The following is a 27,623-nucleotide window of genomic DNA, read 5'->3' on the forward strand; positions in this document are numbered from 1 at the left end:
TCCAGGGTGGTTTTAATTTGCCCGTCTGCCAGTGACTCTGGAAAGCCTACAAAGCGTAGATTCTCGCGTCTAGCACGGTTCTCTAAGTCGTCCAATTTCTGCTGGCATTCCATCGCTATTTGTTCCAGCTTGTCCATGCTTGCTCCGTGTGTCTGCTGGGTGTCTTCTACCTCCGAAACTCGTGCTTCACCAGTTCAGCGCGTAAGTTCAGAGGTCATGTTTGTAAGTCCCGCTATCTGTTCCGATAGTTGTGTGAATCTTGAGTCTAGGGCATGGACGACCTCCTCTGTGATCTCTGTTACTAGTGTGTCTGCTGGGACGTGGGCCGGTGATACAGACTGCGAGGTTGGCGCCATCTTGTTTTCCGCTCCTCGGAGCCGTTCATCTTTTCGTTTAGCTGTTTTTGTGGGTGCCGACATTGTCTGCTGCACCAAAAATTTGTCCATGCACTCCTGTTCTTGTGCCTAGCCCGTGATGATCAAATCTACGGGGATAGGAATGCTCAAAATTTGCGTTTAGCGGAGGGTTCCGGAGCTGCGATGTATCTCACGTCCACCATCGCTCACTGCATCACGTGACCCATTTATATAGGCAAATTTTTAATTTAAATAAATTGGAAGGAGAATGCATGAAAACTTATTGTCTTGAAAAGTCACCAGAATTAGCGGCACTACTAAAAGACCTTCTCACTTTATTCCTTGTGTCAAATCAGTAAGAACAAAATATCTAGAAAGATGATGCATTTTCTGGTGTCTAGTTTTTCAGGCCCAACCACTCCTGCCCAGTGCCACTGCTCAATGGAAATGGCCACTGAGACTGGTGCATGAGATCCCCACAGCCATTTTGAGATTGGCACTGGGGTAAGGAAGAGCAATCTCAAAATGGCTGCTGGGACCTTCCACGGCAGTCTTGGTGACCATTTCCATTGTGCAGAAGAACCAGAAAGAGACCACTCTTAACACCAGGGCTGTGGAGGGGGGTTGGGTCTCTGCTGGGGGGATGTGGGGGTGTTTCAACAGCCAGGAGGGACTCCTTTCTGTGTGGAGGAGTGCATCTTCTGCTGTCAGGTGTCTGGGGTGGGGGTCGTGGGTGGAAGGGGGAAGAGTTTTGGTTTTTGCTGAAAATGTACTGGCATTTTCTGCAGAAACCCAAAACTGAAATTTGGTCAGCCTCTACCATAAGATCACATCACAGGCACCATAGAAGTTTTAAATAGGGAGCTGCATGGGAGCAGGGATGGTGGGATTCCTGTGGGTACTGCGGGAATCCTACGGGGATCCCCTCCAGGTATTCCCTGTTGGGTATATATGCTAACCTTGACTTTGTTAAATGTTTCAGACATATCCATCTACTTACTCCTATGATATAACTGAATTTTGTTATTCTGTGTCACTGTATTTTCAAACGTAAGCTACATTGAACCCGAGTTTGCTTGGAACAATGTGATATAAATGTAAAAAAAAGTCCCTTATTTCTAATAATCTTTTTGCTATTGTTTTCAATAGCGTTTGCCACCATGCTGGCTCACCCAAAACAATAGCAATCTCCACCTACTGGCTTCAGCATATATAACAGGCTAGGTACACTCACCCGGTCTCCTGTTTTATCTAACCTCCTTGGTAAAAAGGGTGGCGGACGTGTGGGTGCAGGGAAGAGGAAAAAAAGATTGGTAAGGGGACATTCCTTTTGGAGTGGGGAAGGGAAAAAGGGAAATAATGGGATAGATGAATCTGACTTTCTTGGGAGAGAGTCAAGATGACTGCGGCACGGCAAGGGCAGGGTAGGCCGGGGGCTGGGATGGAGGAGATTACTTGAGGTGGGGATAAGTTAGATTCCCGCAGGGATGGGTTACATTCCCCACGGGGACGGGCGGGGACATGTTAGATTTCTGTACCTGTGCAACTCTCTAGTTTTAAACGAGCATCAATAGTTTTCCAGTCCTGTAGTTAATAGCATGAATGAATCTTTCCATTACCTCACTGTTCATCAGAAGCCTGCTGCATCCAAAATAGGAGATCTGCCCTGGTGACTGGAGGTTGACCATGAAGACTGATAGTGTTAAACTATACAGAGGTGGGTGGGTATGTGAAGAAAGGGTTATCTTTAATCCTATGATGCTTCATCTAAATAAAATGAAACCCATCTATAAACTGAGTTTTGATAGAATATAATTTGTGTATTAATCAGACTGGCATTTTGATCTGTAACATTTTCTCACTTTTGATGATGACCTATGTATGCGACTAGAACAGGCTTGTCAGAAAATGTATCATTTTCCTCTCTCCATGACAGCTGGTGCTATGGAGAAGGAGAAGGAACTTTCTGAGGTGGGGAAAAATTAGTGAGTGTTTGCTGGGGGGGGGGGGGGGGGGGGGGGCGGTATTCCTGCCAAACTGGACGGGTTCCCACAACCACCCGCGGGGGATATTTTTGAAAGCTGCAGGTTGTGGTTTTTTAGGCACTTTTTAGCCCATGGCCACTGGTTAGGTTCTTTTTTGCTTCTGCGACTGCAGATTAAATACTCTAACTCTCGTTCCCTCCTATTGGTCCTAATTGGACCAAAAGGAGGGTGAGGGGGGCGAGATCCAGCCCTTAGCTGCTGCGTGCCACACCTGTGTGCTCTGCTTGCTCCCGTGGCCTGCCTCCTGTGATGAGAGTGACTCGTGGTGGTGAATTGGCCAGCCCAGCTGAAGTGAAGTGTGCCCGGCCCCAGCTGTGAGTAGTTACTGCTAGTGCCTCTAGGAGCCAGAAGGAACATCGATTTGAGCGGAGGAAGAGAAGGGGGAGCCAGGCTGTGACGGAACCAAGGGGAGCCGAGCTGTAGGAAAAAAATGCTTTGTAACCTAGGGAGGGGGACAGGGGGTGCTGTAGGGTGAGATAAATAATACCTAGGGCAACAGGTACCCACAGATTACTTATACCAAGATTCCCTGATGCATAAGTCTGCCTAACAGACTCACTAGCTCTGTCTAGGGTGAGATACAGGAATCTTGCTTCTGGCACCTCTCCAGGTGTTGGTGTGTAGAGTGAAAAAGAAAGACACAGCTGATAGATATATATATATATTAGCTTTATTATGGATAAGAAAATAGAAATACTCTGCGCTAGCTTATACAATAAAAATATCCCTTACTGATATGAGCACTACCGAAAATATATTATCTAAACTACACTCTGATTATCCTGAGACTAAGTACGGTAATGATTAGAACAGTACAAATGATAACCTAATAATCCTTATGAAACTTATCACATCTTATGCAAAATATACATTAGCAGCTGTCCCTGACCAAGAGCTGACATAAACCAGTCGTACTTAGATAAAACCACTGCCTAACCTAGTGATGGGCAACCTTTTGAGCTTGGTGTGTCAAAATTCACCAAAAAACCAAGCATAACTCGGGTGGTGTGTCACTTCAAGAAAAATCACTGCTACTAGGACCGCCCCGGGCCCCCCCTACCCGAGATCGCTGCCCACCCGAGGTCGCCGGGCCCCCCTCCACCCGCTACCGGTCCCGGAACTAACCTTAAAGCCTCCTTTCACGTTGCAGCAAGCAGCAGCAGGGCAGACCTCTCCTCCTTCCTTCTGTGCTCCGCCCTCGCGGACGTTACGTCAGGCGAGGTCAGGACACGGAAGGAAGGAGTGGCCTGCCCTGCTGCTGCTTGCTGCGACGTGAAAGGAGGCTTTAAGGTTAGTTTCCGGGAGCGAGGAGGGAGGGCGGACCACATTGCGGCGGCGCCGCATGTCATCAAAAATGGCTACGCGTGTCAGTGCTGACACGCGTGTCATAGGTTCGCCATCAGGGGCCTAACCCCAGACCAGGAAATATATCACTGTGATCTTACCACGCTGCCCTGATGACGGCTTCAGATAAGACCGGAGCAGAATCTCCCCCGACGCTATTTTAGCTGTCTGTGTCTTATGTAGTGCAGGTATTTATCAGCAAACACGTAGGTTCCTGTCACTCCTTTGGTTATCAGAGCCAATATCTCTGCCACAGGTATTTGCACCAGGATGCAGGTCACGAGGTTGGTATCATACAAAGTCTCTGGCTCCCCCGAGCCTTGCTAGATCTCAGGTCCTCTCCCCAGTTGCCCCTCTTCCAAGGGTCTCCGACTCACTAACTTACTTCTGTTCCCGCTTTCCCCGTACCTCTCGGTCAGGTGACGGTAGGAACCAATCAGGATCTTGACCAGTTCAGTACATGGCAAGAAGAGTTCTTTGTTTTGTGACCTTGGAGAATGGTAACTTCTGGAGCCATGTCTGCCTCCCTACTCCGTTCTCAGGGTGATAGAAGGGGGTATTTAGAACACAGACTGTCCTTGGCTTTAGCAAGCCTGTCAGTGATTTTCCACAAGCTGAAGCTGGATCTTGCTGACACAGAGATGTTGCAGCAGCCATCTTATTATACCAAGATGTCATAGGCTTGTATAGGCCAAGACCAGCTTAAGCTAGATCACAGGGAAATATCCCTACAGTGCCTGCAATAAACACTGGACTCGATCGTTTATTGTAGGCACCTGCATGGTCCCCTCCCTAGGCTAGCATGCTTTTTTTTTTTTTTTTTATTATTAACGGCTCCTCTCCTGTCCCACAGCCCAGATTGGTGACTCTATCCACGTTGTTCTGTATTGTTGGTAGCATTTTTTTGATCTTGCTAATATTTGCACACATGCCATTGCCAACTTGTACAGCATATGGATGTACACAGAGGAAGGGGAGCAGTGGCGTACCTAGGGTAGTTGACACCCGGGGCCGGTCATTCTTTAACACCCCCCTCCAAATTCCAGTACTAGGCATACTGAGAATATAAAACACTCGACCTATAGAGCAAATCTAGCATACCATAAGCAGTAATTTCTACGAGCCACACAAGGAAAAGGAAAGCATTCTAAATACTACAGTGAGCACTAGAACATCAATTCACCTATTGTAAAATGAAACCAGACAGAATAGTACAGATCGTCAATCCTGCACAGTCAGTGCCAATTGAATGACATGTCTTTTTCACAAACACAGATACACCTTAATCCACTACAGAATAAATAATCATAAATGTTCTATTTAGACAAAAATTAAACTGAAACCCCAAGATGCTAGATTCTGCATACAATGCAACACCACAGAAAGAGAAAATGTAAATTTGAAAAAACTAACAAATACCAATCACCACTTTACAAATTAACAAATAGAACTAAAACAAATATAGAAAATAAAATAATACCATTTTATTGGACATACATTCAGCTTTCAGAGGCCAAAACCTCCTTCTTCAGGTCAATATAGTATAGTGCTGTTACAGTATCCTATCCTGACCTGAGGAAGGGGGTTTTGGTCTCTGAAAGTTAGTCAAAATGTATTAAAATTAGTCCAATAAAAAGATTACCTTGTTTACATGTTCTATTTATATACATTTATTAACGCATCTACAATACTACTTTATCCTAAAGCAAAAAAAATAAAAATATATATTTTATTTACAGTTTGTTGTCTCTGGTTTCTGCTTTCCTCATCTTCTTTTCACTGTCTTCCTTCCATCCAGCATCTGTCTTCGCTCTGTCTCTGCTGTCCCCTCCATCCAATGTCTGCCCTCTCTCGCTCTTCCATCCACATGTGCCCTATCTCTCTCTTCCATCCACATGTGCCCTATCTCTCTCTCTTCCATCCACGTGTGCCCTATCTCTCTCTTCCATCCACGTGTGCCCTATCTCTGCTCCTTCCATGCACCATCTGCCCGCTCTCTCTCCCCCTTCCATCCACTGTCTGCACTTTTTCTCTGCCCCTTCAATTTACTATTTGTCCTCCCTCTCCCATCCATCCAGGGTCTGCCGTTCCTCTCGCTCCCCCTTCCATCCAGGATCTGTCCCCTCTCTCTCTGCTCCCTCTTTTCGGCCCAAGTTCCAACCCTATTATCCCACCTGCCCCTAGTTCCAGCCCCAGCCCCCATCTCCCACCTGCCCCTTTTTTTCAGCCACCAGTTTCAGCCCCACTATCCCATCAGTCCCCAGTTTCAGCCCTAGCCCTTTTCTCCCACCAGTGCCGAGCTTCAGCCCCAGCCACCTCCCTGTCCCCTTTTCAGCCCCCAGTTCCAGTCCCCTTCATCCACATGCCTTGCATTAGGTCCCCCCTTTTCATCCCCAGACCCATTCTCCCAGGCATGGCCCCATTCTTCCTCCTGCCCCCTTCTCAGACCCCAGTTCCAGGCCCCTTCTCCCATCTGAGCCCCCCCTCCCCAACCTAGTCCCCTTCTCCCATCTGAGCCCCCCTCCCCGACCCATTCCCCATCTGCCTACCAGCTCCGTTGACAGACGACCCTCTTCTCCTGCCACCCGGCACCTGACCTAGCCTTTAAAAAAAAACTGTGAAGGTGGTGGCGGCGCAGCACCTCGCGTCTGTCAGCTCTGTGTGTAAAGGAAGCAAATCGCCTCGTCGTCCGGCCTTCCCTCGCTGTGTCCCGCCCTCACGGAGATAGGAAGTTACATCAGAGGGCGGGACAGAGTGAGGGAAGGCCAGCCGACGAGGCGATTTGCTTCTTTTACACGCAGAGCTGACAGACGCGAGGCGCTGCCACCACCTTCACAGATTTTTTTTTAAAGGCTGGGTCAGGTGCCGGCTGGCAGGAGAAGAGGGTTGGCTGTCCACGGAGCCGGTAGGCAGGTGGGGACTGGGGCGCTGGTGGAGCAACCCCCCACCTGCTGACACCCAGGGCGGACCGCCCCCACGACCCTGCCCTTGGTAAGCCATTGGAAGGGAGTATTGGTTTCATCAGAGTAGTACTTTTGAAGGGCTGGTTACAGGGACTCCCTCCTATTCATGCAGAGATGTTTTCACTTAGTAAAGGGACACCAAAACATCATGTTATGAGAATCAGGTGTTTAACAAATCAGACTTCCTTGTCATCTATACCAGACCAGTCCAGATTAATGGGTTGTGTCCATCTACCAGCGGAAGGAGACAGAGAAAATAGTTCCAAGTAAACCGCCCCTTAAGGGTATCATGCAGCCTGGAATGTTCAGTATTTTCTCTGTCTCCTAGCAGATGGTGGACTGCTGGCTGGTAGCTCCTGTCCCAGATTCTTGTGACAGTGGAGCAAGGGGTGTGCTGATAGCCGTGTTGGGGCTAGTTTTAGATGATACTCAGTGGTCCTGAGTTCCTCATCTGCCAACTAGGGTGATATCCAGTGACCCTGGTTCCCTCCCCTTTCTGTCTTTCTAGCAGGGTGATATTTGATTATGCCATGGAGTAACTTGTCACCCCTGTGGGGGTTCTTCTCTTCTGTGGTGATAGGTATATCTGAATTTCTGCCTCTGAGGTAAGCCTTTATTTATTCCTGTCACTAGTGAAGAAGATTGTTTAAAAAAAAAAAAGAAGAAACTTTGTTTTTCCTTCTTTCTCTTGCCTGTTACCTGATTTATTTTTAGTTCCTTCTTCTCGGGGCCTCCTTTGTTTTTGGTGGGTGCTGTTCTTGCATTCGGCTTTGCTTCTCTGCTCTCTCAGGTTTTGTCAGGCCATTTTGTCCCCTCGCGGTGTTTTCGCTCTTTCCTGCTTTTGGCAACATATTCTAGGGGGCAGCTTGTGAAGTTTCTTTGAATTTGCTGGCCGGCGTCTGATTCTGGTCTTGGACCCTTCTGAGCTGGTACTAGTTGCTTTGATTTTTTTTGTGGGGCATAGCTCGTGTCTGGATCACGAAACTCAGTTGTTTTTCTCCTCTTAACGGTCCTAGATGGCGGCTGGTTCAGAGGGCGGCCCTGTTGCTGGAACCTGTACCTTTGCGGTTTGGAGGTCTTAGTCTGCCGTTTCCAAAGTGGGGGAAGTCTCTCGCTGGCTTCGTTGAGCTGCAGGCTCATTCTTTTTAGTCCAGGGCTATTTTTTTCTTTGCTGTCAGCCTTAAGCAGTTGTTGGTCAGTTCTTTTTCAGACCGTCTGGTCTCTGCTGCTTCAGGCATCTTGCTTGAGATGCCCCTGCTATTTGATTCTTGTTTTGGCAGCAGTTTTTCCTCACTTCCTTAGGGAGGTTCTGGTTCTCTTGTCCCTGTGGATCCTTCCTATCTGCTCTGGTTTGTCTGAAGGGTACTTTCCTTCTGGCGGGGGTCCAAGTTGCCCTTGGTGTGCAACTGCTAGCTCATATCCCTCTTCTGAGTACTCTCAGGAGCGCCATTCATGCCAGTTTTTTGCTTGAACTCAGTTCAGTGTCTCTACGGGAATGTGCCTTTGTAGGACTAGTTTGCCTTAGCTCTTCCTTGCTTTCGGGCGGGAATTTTAGCATGGCACAGGCGTATTTTGCCTTTTTTAGTTTCAGGTGCCTCTCTGCTGGCACTCCTTCCTTTTTCTGTAAGGGGCACAGCTCTTTCCTGCTGAGCAGATCTGTTGCTGTGCATCTGGATTATCGCCTCTTAGCTCTGCGCTTTTCTCTACTTTTCTTCAGGGAGGTGGCTCTGTTATAGGTCTGCAGTTTGACTCTCCCTTAGCTGGATTTTCCTTGGTTTTGCGTTAGTGACCAGCTTCCTCTTTGTTTCTGGCCGAGCGAGAGTTGTTTCTTTCTCACTGCCTTACGGCTTCATTTTGCTCCCTATGATCTGAAGATTCCAGATCTGTGGTGCTTACCTCCCTCTTGGTGAGAGTTCTTTATCTACGTTGACTGCTGCTTCGTCTCGGTTGCCTAGGAGAGCAGTCATTGTGGCTCAGAGACCACTTGAGGGCCGAGAGTGTCTCTTGGGGCACAGGGCCTTCTCTTCTTGTAGTTTTAGTCCCTCTGGGCCAGGGGAGTGCAGCACCAGGTCTGCATTTCCATAAGTTGTGCTCCTTTCTGGCAGCACCTTCTTCTCTGGCTGTTCCTCAGGGCTCCATCTATGCATTTTGTATGTTGAGCGCAGTTCCATCGCTGCATGTTGAGCGCAGTTTCACAGTTCCAGGTTGGCTTTAGCTCCATCGCTGTATGTTGAGGATAGCTCTTTCATGGCATGTTGAGTGAAGATCCTTTGTTGCATATTCTGCAACCTTTCTTCTCTGCATGTTGAACATAGCTCCATTGTCACATGTTGAGTGTAGTTCTTTCTCTGTAGGTCTCAGTGTGGGGCGCAGTGCTGTGTCTGCGTGTAGAACACGGCTCTGTGTCTGCCTGTGGAATGCAGCTCCTTGTCTGTGTGTGGCATGCAGCTCTCTCTCTGCGTATGGACCGTAGCTCCCTGTCTGCGGTCGGAGCACAGCTCCACCGCCTGTTGAGTGTAGCTCCATCTCTGTGAGTTTAGCACAACTCGTCTCTGCAGATTGGGCGCAGTTCCAGGGCAGTATGTGGAGCACATCTCTGCACAGCTTCATGTCTGCGTAGGAAGCATAACTCCTTGCTGGCATCTGGGGAGAGAGAGCAGCTGCTTGCTGGCGTCTGGAGCGCAGCTCCTTTTCTTCGTTTTATACACAGTTCCATTGCTACCGCAGCTTCAGTTCTGCGGGTACCTCTAACATCCAGCTCTTTCAGTGGGGCACTGCTCATCCTCTGTTACTCTCAACTTCTTTGCTTGTTCAGTTCATTTCTGTCTTTGCCCGAGGTGTGCAACTCCTCTGCCTGTGGTTCGTGGCTCAGTTTGTGTGCTTTGAGTGCAAATCTGTTTGTTCTCATTGAGCACGGATCCTACTCTGCCTGATGAGCCCAGCTTTGTTTCTGCCCCTTGAGCACAGTTCAGTCTCTGACTGTGGAGCGTATTTTCACCTCTGCCTGTTGGGCACTGTTTTACCTTGTCGGTCAACCCCAGCTCTTCTCTGCAGGTTGGATACAGTAACTTCTCGGCAGCTGTGGCATTCTGCAGTTTAGATTGCTAGACAAGGCTGCCTTGTCTCCTGTTATCTACCATTCCTGTGGCACCTTTTGTTGCCGTAGCCTCTTGGTGGCTGGCGAGAAGCATCTCCATTACTGGAGTTTGAATTCATCTTTGCTCCTTTTGTGGCTTCTTGGCTTCTTCCGCAGTGTGGCTCTCAACTCTTTCTTTTTGTCTCCTTTTGTTCTCTTGTCTCTGTTCTTTCATCCCTAATTTCAGAGTGAGCTGGTTTAGGAGTACTCTCTTTCTATGGTTGTACCTTGGTATACTGCTGCCCTTTTCTTCATGGTTCTCGTGGAGAGACTAACGATCCAGTTAGTTGGTTCTCTCAACTCTGGAGTCTCTTCTTGTTCTGTAGAGTTTGATTCTCTCACTAGGCGCGGGTCTGGGTGGTTCCTGGGCCTTGCTTCTTTTCTTCTATGAAGTGTGGCGCACTGTTTGGGGTTGCATACTCTTAGTACTTGTTAGGGTCGCTTCCTTCGACCACCTTGGACTCAGGGCAGACCGGCAGGTTTGGGGGTTAGTCTTTGTCCTGCCAAGGTTTGGAGAAGTGGATCCAGGTCTTGGAGAGACAGTTCTTCTCCTTGTTCCTCTGATACATCTGTTGCCTTTCTTCCAAGAGGGGGGGGGGGGCCTTTGGCATGAGGATCTTTGCTGCTTCTTTTGCTACTCTCGGGACAGGGGTACATATTTTTTTTTTTTTTGCTCAGGACGTTTGTTTTACGTCCTACTGCTTCAGTTCCTTTTCTGGTGTCTGTGTTTCATTTTGGTAGCCTGGTGGTTCGGATATTCAGATCCTTTTCTGCTGATCAGTTTTTGCTGTGTGTATAGCTTTGCTGATTTTTCAACCTTCTGCATTCTTCTTTTCTCCCCCCCCCCCCCCCCTTTTGGGAAACTGCTTTGCTACATTCCATTAGTCTGGACTGGTCTGGTATAGATGACAAGGAAGGAAAAATTATGTTTTTACCTGATAATTTTCTTTCCTTTAATCATACCAGACCAGTCCAGATGCCCTCCCTGGCTACAGTCTGTCAGAGTGTTGTTTCTTTTAGGTATCCCTGGCTGTTTCATGACGCTTCAATATGGTGGGATGTCCGACAGCACTGCCTACTTCATCTATTTAATCTCTTGCCACTTGTTGTACCAGCTCTGTATGACTCCTGTTACTTGGGATCAGGGTGTTCTTTCCCTGGATTCAGAGGTAGATCTCTATGTGCTTGGGCAAGCTCAGTATGGACCATGCCCTCCCGCTTACTTTACTGTGAGTGGAGGTGGAGGTTGCCTTCGGCCAAGCAGGAACAGTGAAGTTCTGCATATTGGTATTAACTGTGTTTTCTTCTAGACTTCAGAGTACCATTGCTTGGTTATTTGAAATACTGAACATGCCAGGCTGCACGATACCCTTAAGGGGTGGTTTACTAGGAACTATTTTCTCTGTCTCCTTCCGCTGGTAGATGGACACAACCTATTAGTCTGGTCTGGTATGATTAAAGGAAAGAAAATTATCAGGTAAGAACATAATTTTTCCGTACAATTTTTAAAAAAGCATTAGGTTGAAACCTGAGAGCATTCACATCTTTTTTGAAAATAATAATATGCTGATTATGCTGCTGTTTATAATGATTATGCTGATGATTATGATTATGCTGCTTACGATGATTACAAAATCAATATTCATATATATTGTATTAATATTCATATATATCTTATTAATATTCATATTGACCTTAATATTAATATAAATTTTTTTGCACTTTTTTGGGGCTCCTTTTGGCCACAAATTTTGCTGGAAAAGTTTTCGCCATCTGGCAACACTGGGGGAGGGAGGAGGGAGTTCTATGGAAACTGTCAGTAAGGGCAGAACACAGTTCAGAGAGATGAGAGTTGAGTTCTCGTAGGTTTTGTGGTAATTTCCTCAGGGAAAGAGAAATATTTCCAGGTGCCATTTATAAATGGAGCTGACCCTGGGGTCTCCTGTCAGGTTAGCCTCTCTTCCCCCTTGAATCTAGGGATGCTTCTGAGAGGGCTTTACATACGGGACACAGTTGAAGCACTGTATCTCTGCACAGAGCTCATGTAACTATTTCTGTATTTCAAAATAATGTACATCTCAGGAGTGTCCTTGAGTCCAAATCTGCAAATAAGGATAAAGTATATTATGTGTTGTTGAATGCCAAGAAGTTAACCTTGAGAAGGGCAAAGATAACATTACATATTGAAGACAATGTAGTGATTTGTATAAGCTTGATATGGATCTATTTTGAAATGCAGGCGCTTGTACTTTTCTTTTATATATAACGTGTAAAAATGTGGATGTGTCCTGAGTTAGTCTTGAAGATGAATGGCTTTTTCAGTGATATGCTGCAGGCGTTTATAACAAATTATAGCTCTAACTCTTGAAATTCGCTGGAGTTTTTTCTTTCATACTAACAAATTGGATATGTTTTGAGGTCACTACTTCCTGGATTTCAAGCCCTAGTAAAATTACTCCTGTGCTACTGATGCAGTTTTGCTCAAGAGTTTTCCAAAACGTTTGGATACAGTTCCTCTTGTCATCCAGTGGATTAACAATATTTTTTTCACCAGATTTCTTTTTATTTGCAGTGGAATGGAAAAAAAGGGACAAGTCAGTTTTCTAATATTTCCAACATCTGCAATATTGTTTTGGTGATTAGCACTAGATTCTTTTAGATTTCTTTTTTTCTTTTTGCTGTGGAAGGTAGAGGAGATCTGGTGTTTTTGTGTTCTTTCTCTAGTCTGTAGAGTACATGGTAATTTCCACCACTCCCACAGATCTTTTGGCATAAAAAGTGCTAAATATTTATTGTGTACTTTACCAGCCAGGGAGTGACTTTGGAGGGAGAAGTAGAGACTTTTTTTTTTTAGCATCTTATAATGTGTATTGCTTATTTCATTGACATTAGAGGATATCATAATCAGAATTATTTGAAGAGGCATTTCAAGATAGCAGACATTAAAGGTATATGCAAAGAAGTGCACACTCGGGGACCCTTTTACTAAGCGGCAGTAGGGCACGCTGAATCAGCCCTGAGGCATCCCGCAATATTTCTGAGATCAGCTTGCGCCAATTCCCACGCTAGAAAATAGAAATTATTTTCTTGTGAGGGGAGTGGAGAGTATCTTGTGAAGGATGTGAAAAAAATGGAAGGGGTGCAAAGAAAAGCTACGAGAATGGTATGGGATTTGCATTACAAGATGTATGAGGAGAGACTTGCTGACCTGAACATGTATACCCTGGAGGAAAGGAGAAACAGGGGTGATATGATACAGACGTTCAAACATTTGAAAGGTATTAATCTGCAAACGAACCTTTTCCGGAGAGGGGAAGGCGGTAGAACTGGAGGACATGAAATGAGATTGAAGGGGGGCAGACTCAAGAAAAAGTCAGGAAGTATTTTTTCATGGAGAGAGTGGTGGATGCTTGGAATCCCCTCCCGCGGGAGGTGGTGGAGAGGAAAACGGTAACGGAATTCAAACATGCGTGGGATAAACATAAAGGAATCCTCCTCAGAAGGAAGGAATCCCCAGAAGCTTAGCCGGCGGTGGGAGGCAGGGCTGGTGGTTGGGTGGTGGGGATGGTGCTGGGCAGACTTATACGGTCTGTGCCAGAGCCAGTGGTGGGTGGCGGGGCGGGTGGTTGGGAGGTGGGGATAGTGCTGGGCAGACTTATACAGTCTGTGCCCTGAAAAAGACAGGTACAAAGCAAGGTAAGGTATACACAAAAAATGACATGTGAGTTTATCTTGTTGGGCAGACTGGGTGGACCGTGCAGGTCTTTTTCTGCCATCATCTACTATGTTACCTCACGATTAACATATGAGCCCTTACCGCCTTTTAAATAGGTGGCAGTAAGGGCTCACTCAGTAATGGCCACATCCTAATCTGGAAATTAGTGAGTGGCTGTTAATGGCACAAGTAGAATTGTGGCCAATTTAGAGCCACGCTAAAAAGTGGCAAGAGTGCACAGGAAATCCACGTGCTATTTGCAGCGCCAGCCATTTTTTACCGCAGCTTAGTAAAAGGACCCCTTGATTTGTTGTGGGGCTGATGCAAATCATGAGAGAGATCTGCGTGCTAACAGCTAAGCGCACCATTTCTACCATGAAATTATTGAAAAAGTAAACTGCAGTGATGCAGTATGCTAATGCACGTTTCCTATAACCGCTAGCAGTAGTTGCACAAGATTACCACTAGAGACGCCATTTTTCTGGACAGTTCCAGAAGGGCAGGAGCTGCTGGCTTCTCGCTCCTGCTCAGAGAACTGCTAGATCACTGGGGATCTTAGGTATAGTCATGGAGGTGAGGGGGGGGGGGGGGGTCCTTTGGGAGTGAGGGGCTTGATCGTGGGGGCTAGATTGGGGGAGTCTTGATCAGGGGATCTTGTGAGGTTGGGGAAGAATGGTCTGGAAGTCATGGCTTGGCAGCCTGATGTTCCCAGGTGGTAAAATATCCCCAGCTTTTTACTGCGATTTTCTGTCTATTACACACGTTACAGTATGCATCTGTTGCACAGTGGAAGTCGTGTTATGGTGTGTATGTAGTAAAGAGCTGCTTTACGTGCATTTGGCATGTTTTGTATCTCATTAACAGATGGTAACCTAAATTTTGCTGTGTTAAGACAAGTCAGGCTGCGTTAGGGCTCTTTAAGTTGCTTTAAGGGACAAATAATATGACTTAAAGTCGTAAGACAGCTTGATAACTTCCCCCGTCTGTCATTGTTGCAGGTGCTTGTTCTGGTTGCAGGGGAAAATAAATGAGCATTTAAATCCCCAAAAATAGTATTAAATCCTCTCAACCAACCCTTCTCTGCTGCCCCAGACTTGATGCTAAATTGTTTTGCATTGTGCCACCGTTTACTTCTGTGCATTCCAGAGGAATACCTTTATGGCCTCTTTACCATTCGTTTTAATATAGTGTGTGGCCATGTGTACCAGAGTTAAGTTCTGCGCTGACTCCTTTTTCTGTATTGTGCGCCAAGTAAAGTGTGCATACACCTCATAAACGCATGCTTCTGCTCACAATAACCCCTCTGTGTACTAACTTTATGATGCACTTGTGATTTAATATACATTGACCTATGAATTAATGCCAGTTAAGCTGATTAGTGTTGTTTTAAAATGCATTAAATTTTTTTATTAAAGTGAATGTTTGAAATGTGCTAAAAAGAATTCTGAAAATGAGGAGAAAAACCCAAATGAACCAAAAATGTTTTACCCTGTGCACATTACTACTGCATGTGATAAAATAGGATATTCCTACAAATGTACTTTTTATGGTACTATAGACTCTATATTCAGGAAAGTACAGGAAAGCCTAGCTTACAAGAACATATGTTTATCTACTTCCATAACTGGTGCAGCAAATGAGAGGACGCCCATTCAATTCCTATGGGCTTCCTCTCTTTTGCCGCCTGGGAATCGCTAGCGCACGGCTTTGTAAAAGAAGCCCTGAGAGGCTTCTTCCTGTGGCAGTCTTCTTCCTCAGGGATGAAATGTTTGAGTTGTCCACCATGCCAAGGAAACCTGGGGATAAACGGATGATAGGTTGATGCAGCAAGTAGCAATGTCCCCTCTAAGCGAAACACATGTGGGTATGCACACAGATCATGAACTCAGTGCAAACGGAAAAGTGTAGCACATGTAAGAAAATATAATACCAGAGACATTTAAATTAGTTGTTAGAAAATAGTACAGAAACTGACCTATTTGCAAATTTTAATCATAGATGGCTGATAATACTGTCATTATTAAACTTCAGCAATGTTAATTTTAAACTGTGTGAACCCCCCCCCCCCTTTTTTTTTTCTTTAAACCCAGATGTGAGAGTTTTTGTGGAGGAGGTGGTATTTACAAACATACAGCTCTTAACTTTTCATCACAACTGTGAAATGCCTCCTTTTTGTGTTTTTATAACTAATATGTAGGCAATATTAATATATTAAGGTAATAATTTAATATTTTCACAAATTTTGTACTTCCTTATGATTGTGATTACAAATTTGATCAGTGGAAATTGTGCACATGGGCTGAAAATTGTGCACGCACACCATCAGTTCTTAGAGGGAACACTGGCAGGTAACTGAGCTATTTCTGCCATTTGCATTCGCCATTATAATCGCGGTACAACAGTTGGTTCTATGAAAATCTTAGGGCCTTTTACTAATGCACACCTAACACAGCAAAAAAAAAAATGAGCACTGCAGCACATGCTCAGGCGTCCTTTAGTAACTTTGAAATCTACGCGGGCTAAGTACGCTAAAAATATTTTCATATTTTTTGTGAGGGGGGCATGTCAGGGCAGAGAGTGGATGTTCCTACACTAACCAGTTAGCACAAGGATACCGAATGAGCCCCTACTGCCTACAAAATGGGTGGTGGTAATTTTAAAACAATGGCCATGCACTAATAACAATCACACCAAAGTGGAGTTTAATGTACCCTTCAAGACTTTAAAAAAATATATATTAAGAAAATAAAGGAGGAAAAGACCTCAGCTGGCTATGGCTGTATAATATGCAGTATAACGTCACATTATACAGCCATACCACTATTATTTTCTTAATATAAAAATTTATTTTGAAAAAGTCTTGAAGGGTACAGTAAACTCTACTTTGGTGTGATTAGTACTAGTAATTGTGGATGTTTTTCTCCATTTTATGGTGTTTACAATTCATGCACTAATAGCAACATTTATGCATGGCCATTAATGCAAAAAAAAAAAAAAAAAATAGAAAATTGGTGTTTGTTGTTTTTTACTGCCATGTTAAAAATGGCCATAGTGTGCGGGAAAGTTCTGCCTAAGGGCATACTAAGGAGCCCTTTTACTAAGCTGTGGTAAAAAGACAGAAAAAAGACATGGCCATGCAGTAGGATTGTTCTTGCCATGTGGCCATGGAGGGGAGAGGGAACACTTACCATCACTCATCAAGGTGGCGGTAAGGGTTCCCGTGCTAAACCGCCACTTAGTAAAAGGGCCCCTAAGGCTACTTTTTACTGCAGCTTAGTAAAAGGACCCATTAGTTATGTAGCCAGAAGTATGGAAGAGAAAAAAAAGTATAAAGTTAGGAAAAAATACATGAAGGTTAAATTGAAAAATATCCTACTACAAAGGGTTGTACATATACCAGTGTGTTGCATCTACGTACTTTACATTCAGTAGCAGAGGAAATTCTATTAGGTACTTTTAATAATAGCAGGAATTTCCCCAAGATTCCAAAACAAATTAAAGATGCTTCCTTACTGAGAATTGTATTCAGTCTTGTTTTGGTTTCAGAGCTATGCAATTTACTTGTAAGCAAACTGCTCTCATAAAGGGGCCATCAAAGGCAATAACATGAACAAGATATTGTCTCAAAGATCAAATTCTTTTATTTAGTTATTTATTTATTTTAAAATTTCTAGAAAGTCCATGGAGGCTGAAGATACTTCAAGTCTACAGTCACTTTACCCATCTTCCCCTACTGAGAACGGTACTGAAAGCCAGCACAAGTCCAGTTCTAAGAGCACTTTAGATGAGAATGCCTATGAAGACATTGTAGGTAAGGACCTTCTGCACCTTGGCAGAGAGAATCTCCAAAGTAGGTAACTGTGGTGGGACATCACTGATGAAATCTTCCCTTTGGGTGAATAAGAATTAAAAAAAATAAAATTACTGCTCGCAGCCAGAAGTTAAAAGGAGGTTGTGAAAATGTATTGGCAGTCTTCAGTACACAAGTCTTAATTTGTATATTAAAAAAAAGAAGTGAAATGGGGGAAGAGGGATAGGGCTGGGGCAGAGGCAGCAGCAACAGGAGAAGAGGTCCTGAATTAGGGAGTAGAGTGGCTGCTCTGTTCTAGGCTCACTCCTCCCCTTCTCTTCTCTGCAGACTGCCTGGAAGGGAGGGGCTGGAACAGAACATCCTTACTGCTCTGGAGTTTGGAAAAAGTGGTGGAACTGCATTCCAGGCAACTCCCCCAAAAATTAAGCACTGAGATACCCATAGTAGAAACTTTGTGGAAAAATCCCCAAGGGACTTTTATTGATATGTTGGTGCTAGATATAAAGGAACGTGGTATGAACAGGGCTGAGAGGCTGCAGCGCTGTAGAGAACCTTTTCTTTCTTATTTTCTCATCACCATTTCCCTTGTCTCTGTTTTCTAAGGGTTAAATGGCAGATAAAAGACAACCTATAGATACTATAGGCTAAGGATTACCCAGGATGGAACTAGCAGACTTAAATCCCTAGAAATCTACTGGTAGTGGTGACTAGATACTGTCTATTGAGGTGATTAAGTTTAAAAAAACGAAAAAAGAGATGGGGAGGAAAGCAGATAAAGGAAACATAACTTAGGGATAGCAGAGCTGGTGGGGCGAGGTGGGGTTGGTGGTTGGGAGGCGGGGCTAGTGCTGGGCAAGACTTCTACGTCTGTGCCCTGAAAATGGCAGATACAAATCAAGGTAAGGTATACACAAAAAGTAGCACATATTAGTTTATCTTGTCCGGTCTGCGGTTGTTGGGCAGACCGGATGGACCGTGCAGGTTTTTTTCTGCCGCCGCCGTCATCATCTACTATATTGGTTATAGAATAGTTGCACTGACACCAGCAGGCTGCAACACACCTGAGACAAACCAGTTTGATTCCAACAGATGGGTAGTTGCTGGGAGCCATGTAGCAAGGTTGTAGGGACCTAGTTGGCTGCATTTTGGGGCAACAGCCTCTTTAGACTGTGATGTCCAATTATTATAAAGCTTGATGATAAGACCAAGGATCCCATGTGCACCACCCCAGGTTTCAACAACAAGATTTGTCTCTAACAAACAATAAGAAGTACCCTTATAATGCAATTCTGAAAAAGCATTTCACGATGTCTTTTAAAAAAAATGTATAAACCAGTATCTATCGGCGCTCAGACTTAGTCACAATGAGAGTAGCAGGCACCATATCATTTCAGAATCGGATCTTTCCAGGGTTGCTTTTACACCCAGAAACTTTATGCCCGAATGTTTGATAATGCTGCTGCTGAGAAATATCTCCTCCTAAATATGGAGAGATAATACAGTTGAATAGTAGGGGAAATGGAAGGTTTTGGAGTCTTCAAAATTTCAGTCATAACATATTTCCTAAACATTTCTCAAGGTCACCTAACTGAAGATTTAGGGAAATTATTGTCTTGTTACTGCTAGCTACGTTTTCCAGAACTTCAACTTTCCTCTTTAAACCAGTTATGTCCTTAAGCAAAGCTATCTCTACATCAGAAACAGATTGAACTTGTCCTTTTAAACACAGTCATTTCTCTCTGGCTAGCCTCCAATTTAGTCTCATGCTGTTATGTTGTATTTTGGTCTCCAAAAGTTTAATCTAAAGGACTATAACCCTTCCAAGGCCCAGAATAGCTTCCTTTAGAATCCAGGGTGCAAATGCACTGGCTCCTGCTGAGCATTAGACGTGGACAGCAAAGACACTATAGGCCCTCTCAAAGTCTTATCTTCTCTCTGTGAACTCCCATTGAATGGGAAGGTATCTCCAAAGGTTCCTGGTGGTCGGTATTAGGCAAGTTCTTACTCATTTAATATTTTTTGCAGGAATAAATGTAGTTGTTTAGGAGAGGTAGCAAAAGAGAAGACAGCTCATCAGCTACTGTGACCAGCACCAGAGTAGAAGTTTTGCACAGGAGTGGCAGAGGTATCACTGAACAGTTCATACTGTATCTGGGATTTCTGGGCAGGCCGGATGTGAACTGTAATGGGGCTGCAGCTCCATAGAGGAGTCTAAACACAGGCACCACTTCTTGGCCTGAGGCAGTGGTTCCCAAACTTGATCCTAGAGGCACCCCAGCCAGTCAGGTTTTCAGGATATCCACAATTAATATTTATGAGAGAGATTTGGATGCACTGCCTCTACTGAATGCAAATCTCTCTCATGAATATTCATTGTGGATATCTTGAAAATCTGACTGGCTGGTGTGCCTCCAGGACCAGGTTTGGGAACCAATGGCCTTAGGTGAGACTGCATTGATGTGCTTGCATTCTTCTAATAGTATGGAAGAAGTGGAAGAAGCCCCTTCCCCTCAGGCTTTGGCAGGTGCTTAGTCAGCTGTGCTACAAGCCTGGTAGACTTCAGGGTTGCCTTTTATCTATTTTGAGTCATTTGGTGATCCCTTTGGGCAATGGGGAGTATGCAAATTGCCATACCCAGCTTTTATTTTTAAACAAAACATTAATAAAACAAAGAATTTGCACATGAAAAAGAGGGTGAACGGTGCCAGAATAAATAAAAACATTTTTTAATTGAGGCTGGGTTTGTTTGCTTCCTTCGCTCAAGCAGAAAGAATGAGATTGGGCTTAGAAGACGACTGTATATAGAAGGGCCATGCATGCTTGGAATTCTGAAGCTATGAGAGAGTTCTGTCCCTGAGTTATCGGATAACGCCACCCACTTCTGTGCCTGCTCAAGCCTGCTTGTTAACTGAAAACTTTTGGGTTTTTCCTTTTTACACATTGAACTAGTCAAACTTGTTTAATATAGAGTTCTAGCACCTCTTCTGGTCATGGGCAAAATCTAGATTATTTTCACTGTGTGATTCCTTTTGTTGGACAGATGTAAGAATTATCCAGAGAGGATACTGTCTATGAGGTTCCAAGATCATGGAAGTTCTTTCTTCATATTTAACTGGGAAGAGTCCTCTGGTCTTGAAACCTCATATACAGCATCCTCTTTGAAGAAATTTTGTGTTTGGTCCAAGAAACGGTAACTTAATCCTCCATTGTACTAGGTTCAAAAACTTCAGTTGTGAGCCCACTAGAGACAGGGAAAGTATATGCATATAGTAAATATAAACTAATTTGGTTGTACTTTAGAAAGGCAATATATCAAATCCATGACTCTTTACCCTTTACTTAACAAACCAGATAACCTGATGAAGGCAGAGGGTAATGCTCTCATAATCTAGTTGAGGAATGCTGTGAGTTTGTTCCATAAAATGTTAGCACCTGTTGCTGCTTTGCTGACTTTTCATGTGATTTTGTAAATGTCTGTAAATATTCAAGAAATATGAAACTTCTCCTCCCCCTAAAAAAACTGATTTATGTTCTGAGCAGTTTTCTGCTGCTCGGTGTGCAGTATTGTGTCTTTTGAATGGCACCGTGTAGGAGTGATTTTATCAGTGGAGTTAGAGGTTTCTGAAATTTTGACAGCCATAGTCATATAGCTAAGAGAATTCCTATTGTGGTAGAGTGTGGGCCTTGTAAGCAAACCAAAATTTGCTGTGGCTTTGAAAAGCCAGTAAGAAAACCTGATATGTTTGTTTATGCTGTGCTCTCATGAAGCTACCCCAGCAGCTGTAGCTGTGGTATTTCCTTTTCTTTTCTTTTTAAGACCATTTGCTGGCATTCTCTGACACTAGTGTTTATGAACATCAATTACTTTTTCTGCATTACCAAGATGACAATTTTAATAGGCATTTCCTTGGGTAAAACTTATGTTTTATGTACAGAAATAGGCTTCTTTTTTAATTGCCCTCCCAGTGTGCATGTAAATTTATGTACATATGTTTGCCTGGACTGAGTGGAGGCAATCCTAAGGGTTGAGTGTGTGGTTATTATTTATGTACATGCATTATAAATATTCATGCATACTTATGAATTAACCTGGGAAATCTGCATGCCAAAGCGCAAGTGTGAATATACACGCATGTCATCAGATGATGGCAGCATAACTGAGAGGCTTTGAGCTCACTAAACAGAAGTGAGCACAGTCTGATGCAAAATAGCCCATTCAATATAGTGAAAGTGCTGCACATTCTTACTTAGAGGTTGTTCAGAAAAGGGATGACTTCCCCCAAAGAAAACATGATTGAAGAACTACTTTCACCAAGGGGATCAGGAGGCGGGAATGGAGCCGTAGGATGCAGCCTGTGAAATATATGTGGGGTATGGTGAGCAGGAGACAGAATGACTTAAGAGGGATGTTGTGGTAGAAGTGGCAGCTCGGAGGGAGAAAGTGTTTATCAAAGTGGACATATAGAAGATACTGAAACAAGACAGGAGGACTTTGCATTGAGCATGCAGGAGTTAAAGAACATGCTAGAAGGACTGCAAAATGAAATAGCAGAGATGAGCCTTTGGCTAAAGGTGGTAGAGCAAAAAGCAGAGGAGCAGACAGGTGCCTTGAGTAAGCTAGAGGAGATGGCAATAAAATTGGAGGTGCAAATGGGCTGAAAATAAAATATGAAGATTTGGAAAATCATTTAAGGTGAAATAACTTACAAATTCAAGGCATCCTAGAGTGCAAAGTTACTGAGAACTACAAGGAGATGAGAGAGATGGTGGAAGTAGAGCAAACTGCATGATGGGTCCTTACACAGACTCCAGTGTTCATGGGATACGATTGCCTGCATACACAGCTGTGCTACAAAAGAAATTATCTTGAGTAAGGCTAGGTGGATGGGCAACACAAATGCAGACAATCATGGCTGGAACCATAGGCGTAGACTGGGGGGGGGGGCAATGCCCCCCCAAACAACGACGAGGCGCCGCCGCGCCATTAGTTAAAAAAAAAAAAACACATGCAGGCACGCGCTCCTCTCCATCCGCTTGGCTTCCCTGCCCTCTCTGTCTGCGTCCCGCCTTCCTCTGACGTCAGAGGAAGGCGGGACGCAGACAGGGAAGCCAAGCGGACGGAGAGGAGCGGGTCCGTCTACCCCTCTCTCTTCCTCCCTCCCTCCGGCGCAGGTAGCAGTCTTTTTCAGCGTTCCTGGCAGCGGTAGCGATTTACACGCTGCCTTCGGCTCTGCCCCAAAGCCTTCTCTTCAAGTTCCTGTTCCCGCATAGGTGGGAACAGGAACTTGAAGAGAAGGCTTCCGGGGCAGACCGAAGGCAGCGTGTACATCTCTACCACTGCCAGGAACGCTGAAAAAGCTGAAGACTGTTGCCTGCGCCGGAGGGAGGGAGGAAGAGAGGGGGTAAACGGAGTCACAATCTTGGACCTCGCGGGGGGGGGCAGTAGAAGGAAGATGGATGGAACTGGGAGGGGTGGGGAGCAGAGGGAAGATGGATGGTACTGGGAGGGGTGGGGAGCAGAGGGAAGGAGCAAGAGATGGATGGGGCTGGGAGGGGTGGGGAGCAGAGGGATGGACCAGGAAATGGATGGGATTGGGAGCGGTCAGGCACAGCAGAGGGAAGGAACAGAAGATGGATGGGACTGGGAGGGGTGGGGAGCAGAGGGAAGGAACAGAAGATGGATGGGACTGGGAGGGGTGGGGAGCAGAGGGAAGGAGCAAGAGATGGTTGGGACTGGGAGGGGTGGGGAGCAGAGGGAAGGAGCAAGAGATGGATGGGACTGGGAGCAGAGGGAAGGACCAGGAGATGGATTGGACTGGGAGGGGTGGGGAGCAGAGGGAAGGACCAGGAGATGGATGGGATTGGGACAGGTCAGGCACAGCAGAGGGAAGGAGCAGAAGATGGATGGGACGGAGGGATGGTGAGCAGAGGGAAGGAACAGAAGATGGATGGGACTGGGAGGGGTGGGGAGCAGAGGGAAGGAACAAGAGATGGTTGGGACTGGGAGGGGTGGGGAGCAGAGGGAAGGAGCAAGAGATGGATGGGACTGGGAGGGGTGGGGAGCAGAGGAATGGACCAGGAGATGGATGGGTTTGGGAGAGGTCAGGCACAGCAGAGGGAAGGAACAGAAGATGGATGGGACGGAGGGATGGTGAGCAGAGGGAAGGAACAGAAGATGGATGGGACTGGGAGGGGTGGGGAGCAGAGGGAAGGAGCAAGAGATGGATGGGACTGGGGAGGGTGGGGAGCAGAGGGAAGCCTACTGGAAAGAAGACACTGCATAAAACAGAAGACACTGGCACCAAAGCGAATAGAAAAACTAAATGATCAGACAACAAAGGTAGATAAAAGTATTTTATTCATAATTTATTAATTGAAATGTGTCAGCTTTTTGAAATGTGCATCTGTGATATTTTGCCTGTAAATTTCAATTCCTTCCTCCACATTAGCATATTCATTTGCATATGTATATATGCAAATGATATGCTAATATGCTCCGCCCATTCTTTGCCCCCCCCCCCCCAAATGAAACAGTCAAACTACACCTATGGCTGGAACTGTAAAATATTTCCCCAGCAACACCATAGAGGAGAAGAGAACCAAAAGAGTACACAACCAGGCTTAAAAAAGAGAATGTGTAATACTGATGGCATTTTCCTTCTGGATTGTTCACAATCAGCAGAAACATTTTCAGGGTCAAACCCCCAGCTGAAGCGAGAGAGGCTGTAAATAAAGCTGGTCTAATGTAGGAGGCGCTCAGAAAAGACAGCGTAGGAAACCTCTGCCGGGTAGAGTCACCAAAATGGCATAATTTCTATAGAAGGAAAAAGGCTTAAAAAGTACTCAACTACTGTGCTGTGCTCCAAATAACCTGAAACAGTAGCCAAAAAAATTACTCCAGAGAAGCATGTGCATAGTTTTCATTTTGAAAATTTGGGAAAAGTACATGTGCACTATTTGCACATATGTACTGTTATAAAATTACCCCCAAGTTTACAGTTTTGAAACAAGGAGACCTGGTGGAAACTGAACAGAAGTTTAAAGAATGCAAAATCCTGGGGTAGATGCTGTGGTGTTTCAAATCTGCACAAGCAAGCTTGCATGCAGTGTTTCTGTTTGAAACTTAACTTTGGTTCTGAGTGTTTGGTCTTGTGACTAATGAGCAAGATAGAGCTAGCTAGTAATCATCCTGTATCCTGCATGTAAGATACACAGTAATGTAGTGCATATAGCAGCTTCATAAGTTGAAATTTTATAACTTTTACATCAGTGAGCTGAAAATTTTCTTGGGTTGTATTCAGTGGTGTGCTGGAGCCGGCTTGCAAGAGCCAGTTGTTGAAACGCATGAGCCGGTCCCTCCCTCCCGATCCCTAATGTCACCGACCCGACCTGACTCCGCATTCTTTGGGGCAGGCAGTCTTGCCTGCCCGCTGCCAGAACTGACTCTCCCCCGCTGGCGCTGCCGGTTCGCACTTTAAAAATAGCCGCCGAGACTTCCAGAGATGGCCTCGCGAGACTTCTGCTGAAGTCTCGGCGGCCATTTTGAAGAGCGAACCTGCAGCGCCAGCGGGGGAGAGTCAGTTCTGGCAGTGGGCAGGCAAGACTGCCTGCCCCGAAGAATGGGAAGAGTCAGGTCGGGTCGGTGACGTGAGGGATCGGGAGGGAGGGACCGAATCAGATCGGGAGGGAGGGAGCAGGGGAGGAGAATTCGCCAACACCTCGGGAGGGGGTGGCAGGGGAGAGAAGGGAGTCGCTGGGCATTTGTGGATGGAGGGGAAAGGAGGGTCACTGAGTATGGCTGGGTGCATGCAGGGCAGGGGAGAGGAGAGTTGCTGGGTATGGGTGCATGCAGGGCAGGGGAGAGGAGGGTCACTTCTGGATATGGGTGGATGGAGGGCAGGGGAAAGGGGGGTCACTGGGTATGGGTGCATGCAGGGCAGGGGAGAGCAGGGTCACTGGACATGGGTGGATGGAGGGCAGGGGAGAGGAGGGTCACTGGGTGCATGCAGGGCAGGGGGAGAGAAGGGTCACTGGACATGGGTGGATGGAGAGGAGGGGAGAGAGCAGAAATGCTGGACATGGATGGAGGGGAGGGAAGAGTGAGGAAGGAGATGAGATGAGGGAAAAGAAAGAGAGGAGAAAAACTGCACATGGATGAAGAAAATAGGCAGAAGCTGAGGACCAGAAATGAAGAAGAAAGGAGGAAAGGAAAGAAATAAATGGAAAGGAAGCCCTGGAAATGGAGTTAAGAGGACAGATAGCAGCAGAATCGGATACTGGGCCAGCATGATCAGAAAAACAGTCACCAGACAACAAAGGTAGAAAAAAAAATAATTTTATTTTCATTATAGTGCTTGGAATATGTTCACTTTGAGAATCAGGTGCTCAACATTAAAAGTTTATATTTATTTACTTATTTATGGCATTTTATCGCATATTAAACATGAATTAGATTGGAACCTGGGATCATTTAATTTTTTTTCCTTAAGTAATGCATTGCCCCCCCCCCAGGCTCTCTCCCCGGCTATAGCCAGCTCTGCAATTTGGGGGGGGGGGACCGGAAGGGGGCGCAGAGGGGGACTGGGGAGAGAGCCTGTTGTTAAACATTTACCAGCACACCACTGGTTGTATTCCTCACTGGGCTAGGTATTTAAGAGCTGGACTTAGAAATAGGAGAGAGCAGAAAGCTTGTTACTGTGAGAGGCCTTGCCTGTATGCTATCATATTTTATTTATTTATTTATTGCATTTGTATCCCACATTTTCCCATCTATTTGCAGGCTCAATGTGGCTTACATAGTTTTATTATGACATTGTCATTACAGGGTATCAGATACAATGAGTGGTGTGCAGAGATTAAGTAAGGGAAGAATTTGTCATATGAGTGTACACTAATCCCCAGATACTCTGTATAGGTTCCCAAATTTGAGTGTGTTTCCCAGATCCATGCACAAACTAACTAATTGTTAGCAATCAATAAATTAGGGTTAACAAGCACTTAATTAGCAGTAATTATGAGTTACATATGTCTATGCTCGCCTAAATTTCATAGTGCACAACTCCAAAGGGGGTGTGGTCATGGGAGGGGAATGGGTGGGTCATTGGGCATTCCTAGAAGTTAGGTGTGATGTTATAGAATACCTACATTTGCACACCTAACTGCCATCAGTTGGATGCCAGCATTTATACCAGCTTTTGGCAGGCATAAGCGCTTATGCCCAAAGTTAGGTGTGAGAAACACACCAAGCTGATATCCTGTAGAGGGCACACTGCGCAGAGCACCCTTTATAGAATACTGTCTTAGCACAGATCATAATGACGCCTAACTTTGGGTGCCATCTACTGAATCTGGGCTTATATATTAAAAATTGTGCCTGTCAACAAGGGGCCCTTTCACTAAGGTGCAGTAGGCCTACCACATGCTAAAAATGCACTACTGCAGGATGCACTGAGGTATCCTGTGGTAATTTTCTGCTCAGCGCAAGCTAATTCCACGCTGGAAGGTATTTTTTTAATGCATGGGAGGTGTGCTCATGGGTGGAGAGTAGGTGTGCTTGCAATAATTGGGTAGCATGGGCACATTACTGTGAGCTATCTGATTAGTGCAGGCATAGAGCGGGAGCCCTTACCACCTCCTAAATAGGTGGCGGTAAGGGCTCCTATGGTAATGGCCATGTGCTAATGGGGAAATTAGCCCGTGTCGCCATTACAAATAAATATGGCAAGATGGCTGTTGCTCTAAAAGTGCCCGCAGCGCACAGAAAACCCACATACTGACACTTAGTAAAAGGACCCCCCAAGTAAGCAAGGAAATAAAAATGTTTCCTATTTTCTGCTGCTCAGAACTGATCCAGAAGGCCAGTGAAACAGGGTCACAGAGAAAGTGAACCGGGCCCGGTGCAGGGCCACTGCCCCACCTCTGATTGTCGCCGCTGCCACCCCCCACCACCACCACGATGGTTGCTGCTGCCACCACCCCACCACGATGGTCACCACTGCTGCCCTCCCCCAGATCGTTGCCGCAGCTGCAGTTGATCCTGAGGCCCCACCAGCAGAAGAGGTCTTCCTCCAGTGCTGCTCTTCACTCTGCCGATTGCCTGCCCCTGCGGCTGCTTTTTTTCTCAGGGCATGCTCAGTTTCAAAACCAAGCATGCGCCTGAGAGGAAAAGCAGCCACTTAGCAAGCAGTGGGTACAGTGAAGAGCAGCGCTGGAGGAAGACCTGCAGTGTTTACTCCTCCGGGTCCTCTTCAGCC

General features: G+C 45.5%; 1 protein-coding gene across 3 annotated transcripts in view; it reads left to right on the top strand.

The window, feature by feature from the left end:
- Positions 1–27,623, top strand: part of ST5 (suppression of tumorigenicity 5) — a 670,601-nt gene that overhangs the window by 356,202 nt on the left and 286,776 nt on the right. For all 3 annotated transcript variants that reach the window (XM_030201020.1, XM_030201019.1, XM_030201022.1), the window contains exon 4: positions 17,234–17,370. In XM_030201020.1, the coding sequence (XP_030056880.1) occupies positions 17,234–17,370 (137 nt within the window). The remainder of the gene's footprint in view (positions 1–17,233; positions 17,371–27,623) is intronic.

This window comes from Microcaecilia unicolor, chromosome 4 (genome assembly GCF_901765095.1).
Source record: "Microcaecilia unicolor chromosome 4, aMicUni1.1, whole genome shotgun sequence".
In the NCBI taxonomy this organism is placed as follows: Eukaryota; Metazoa; Chordata; class Amphibia; order Gymnophiona; family Siphonopidae; genus Microcaecilia; species Microcaecilia unicolor.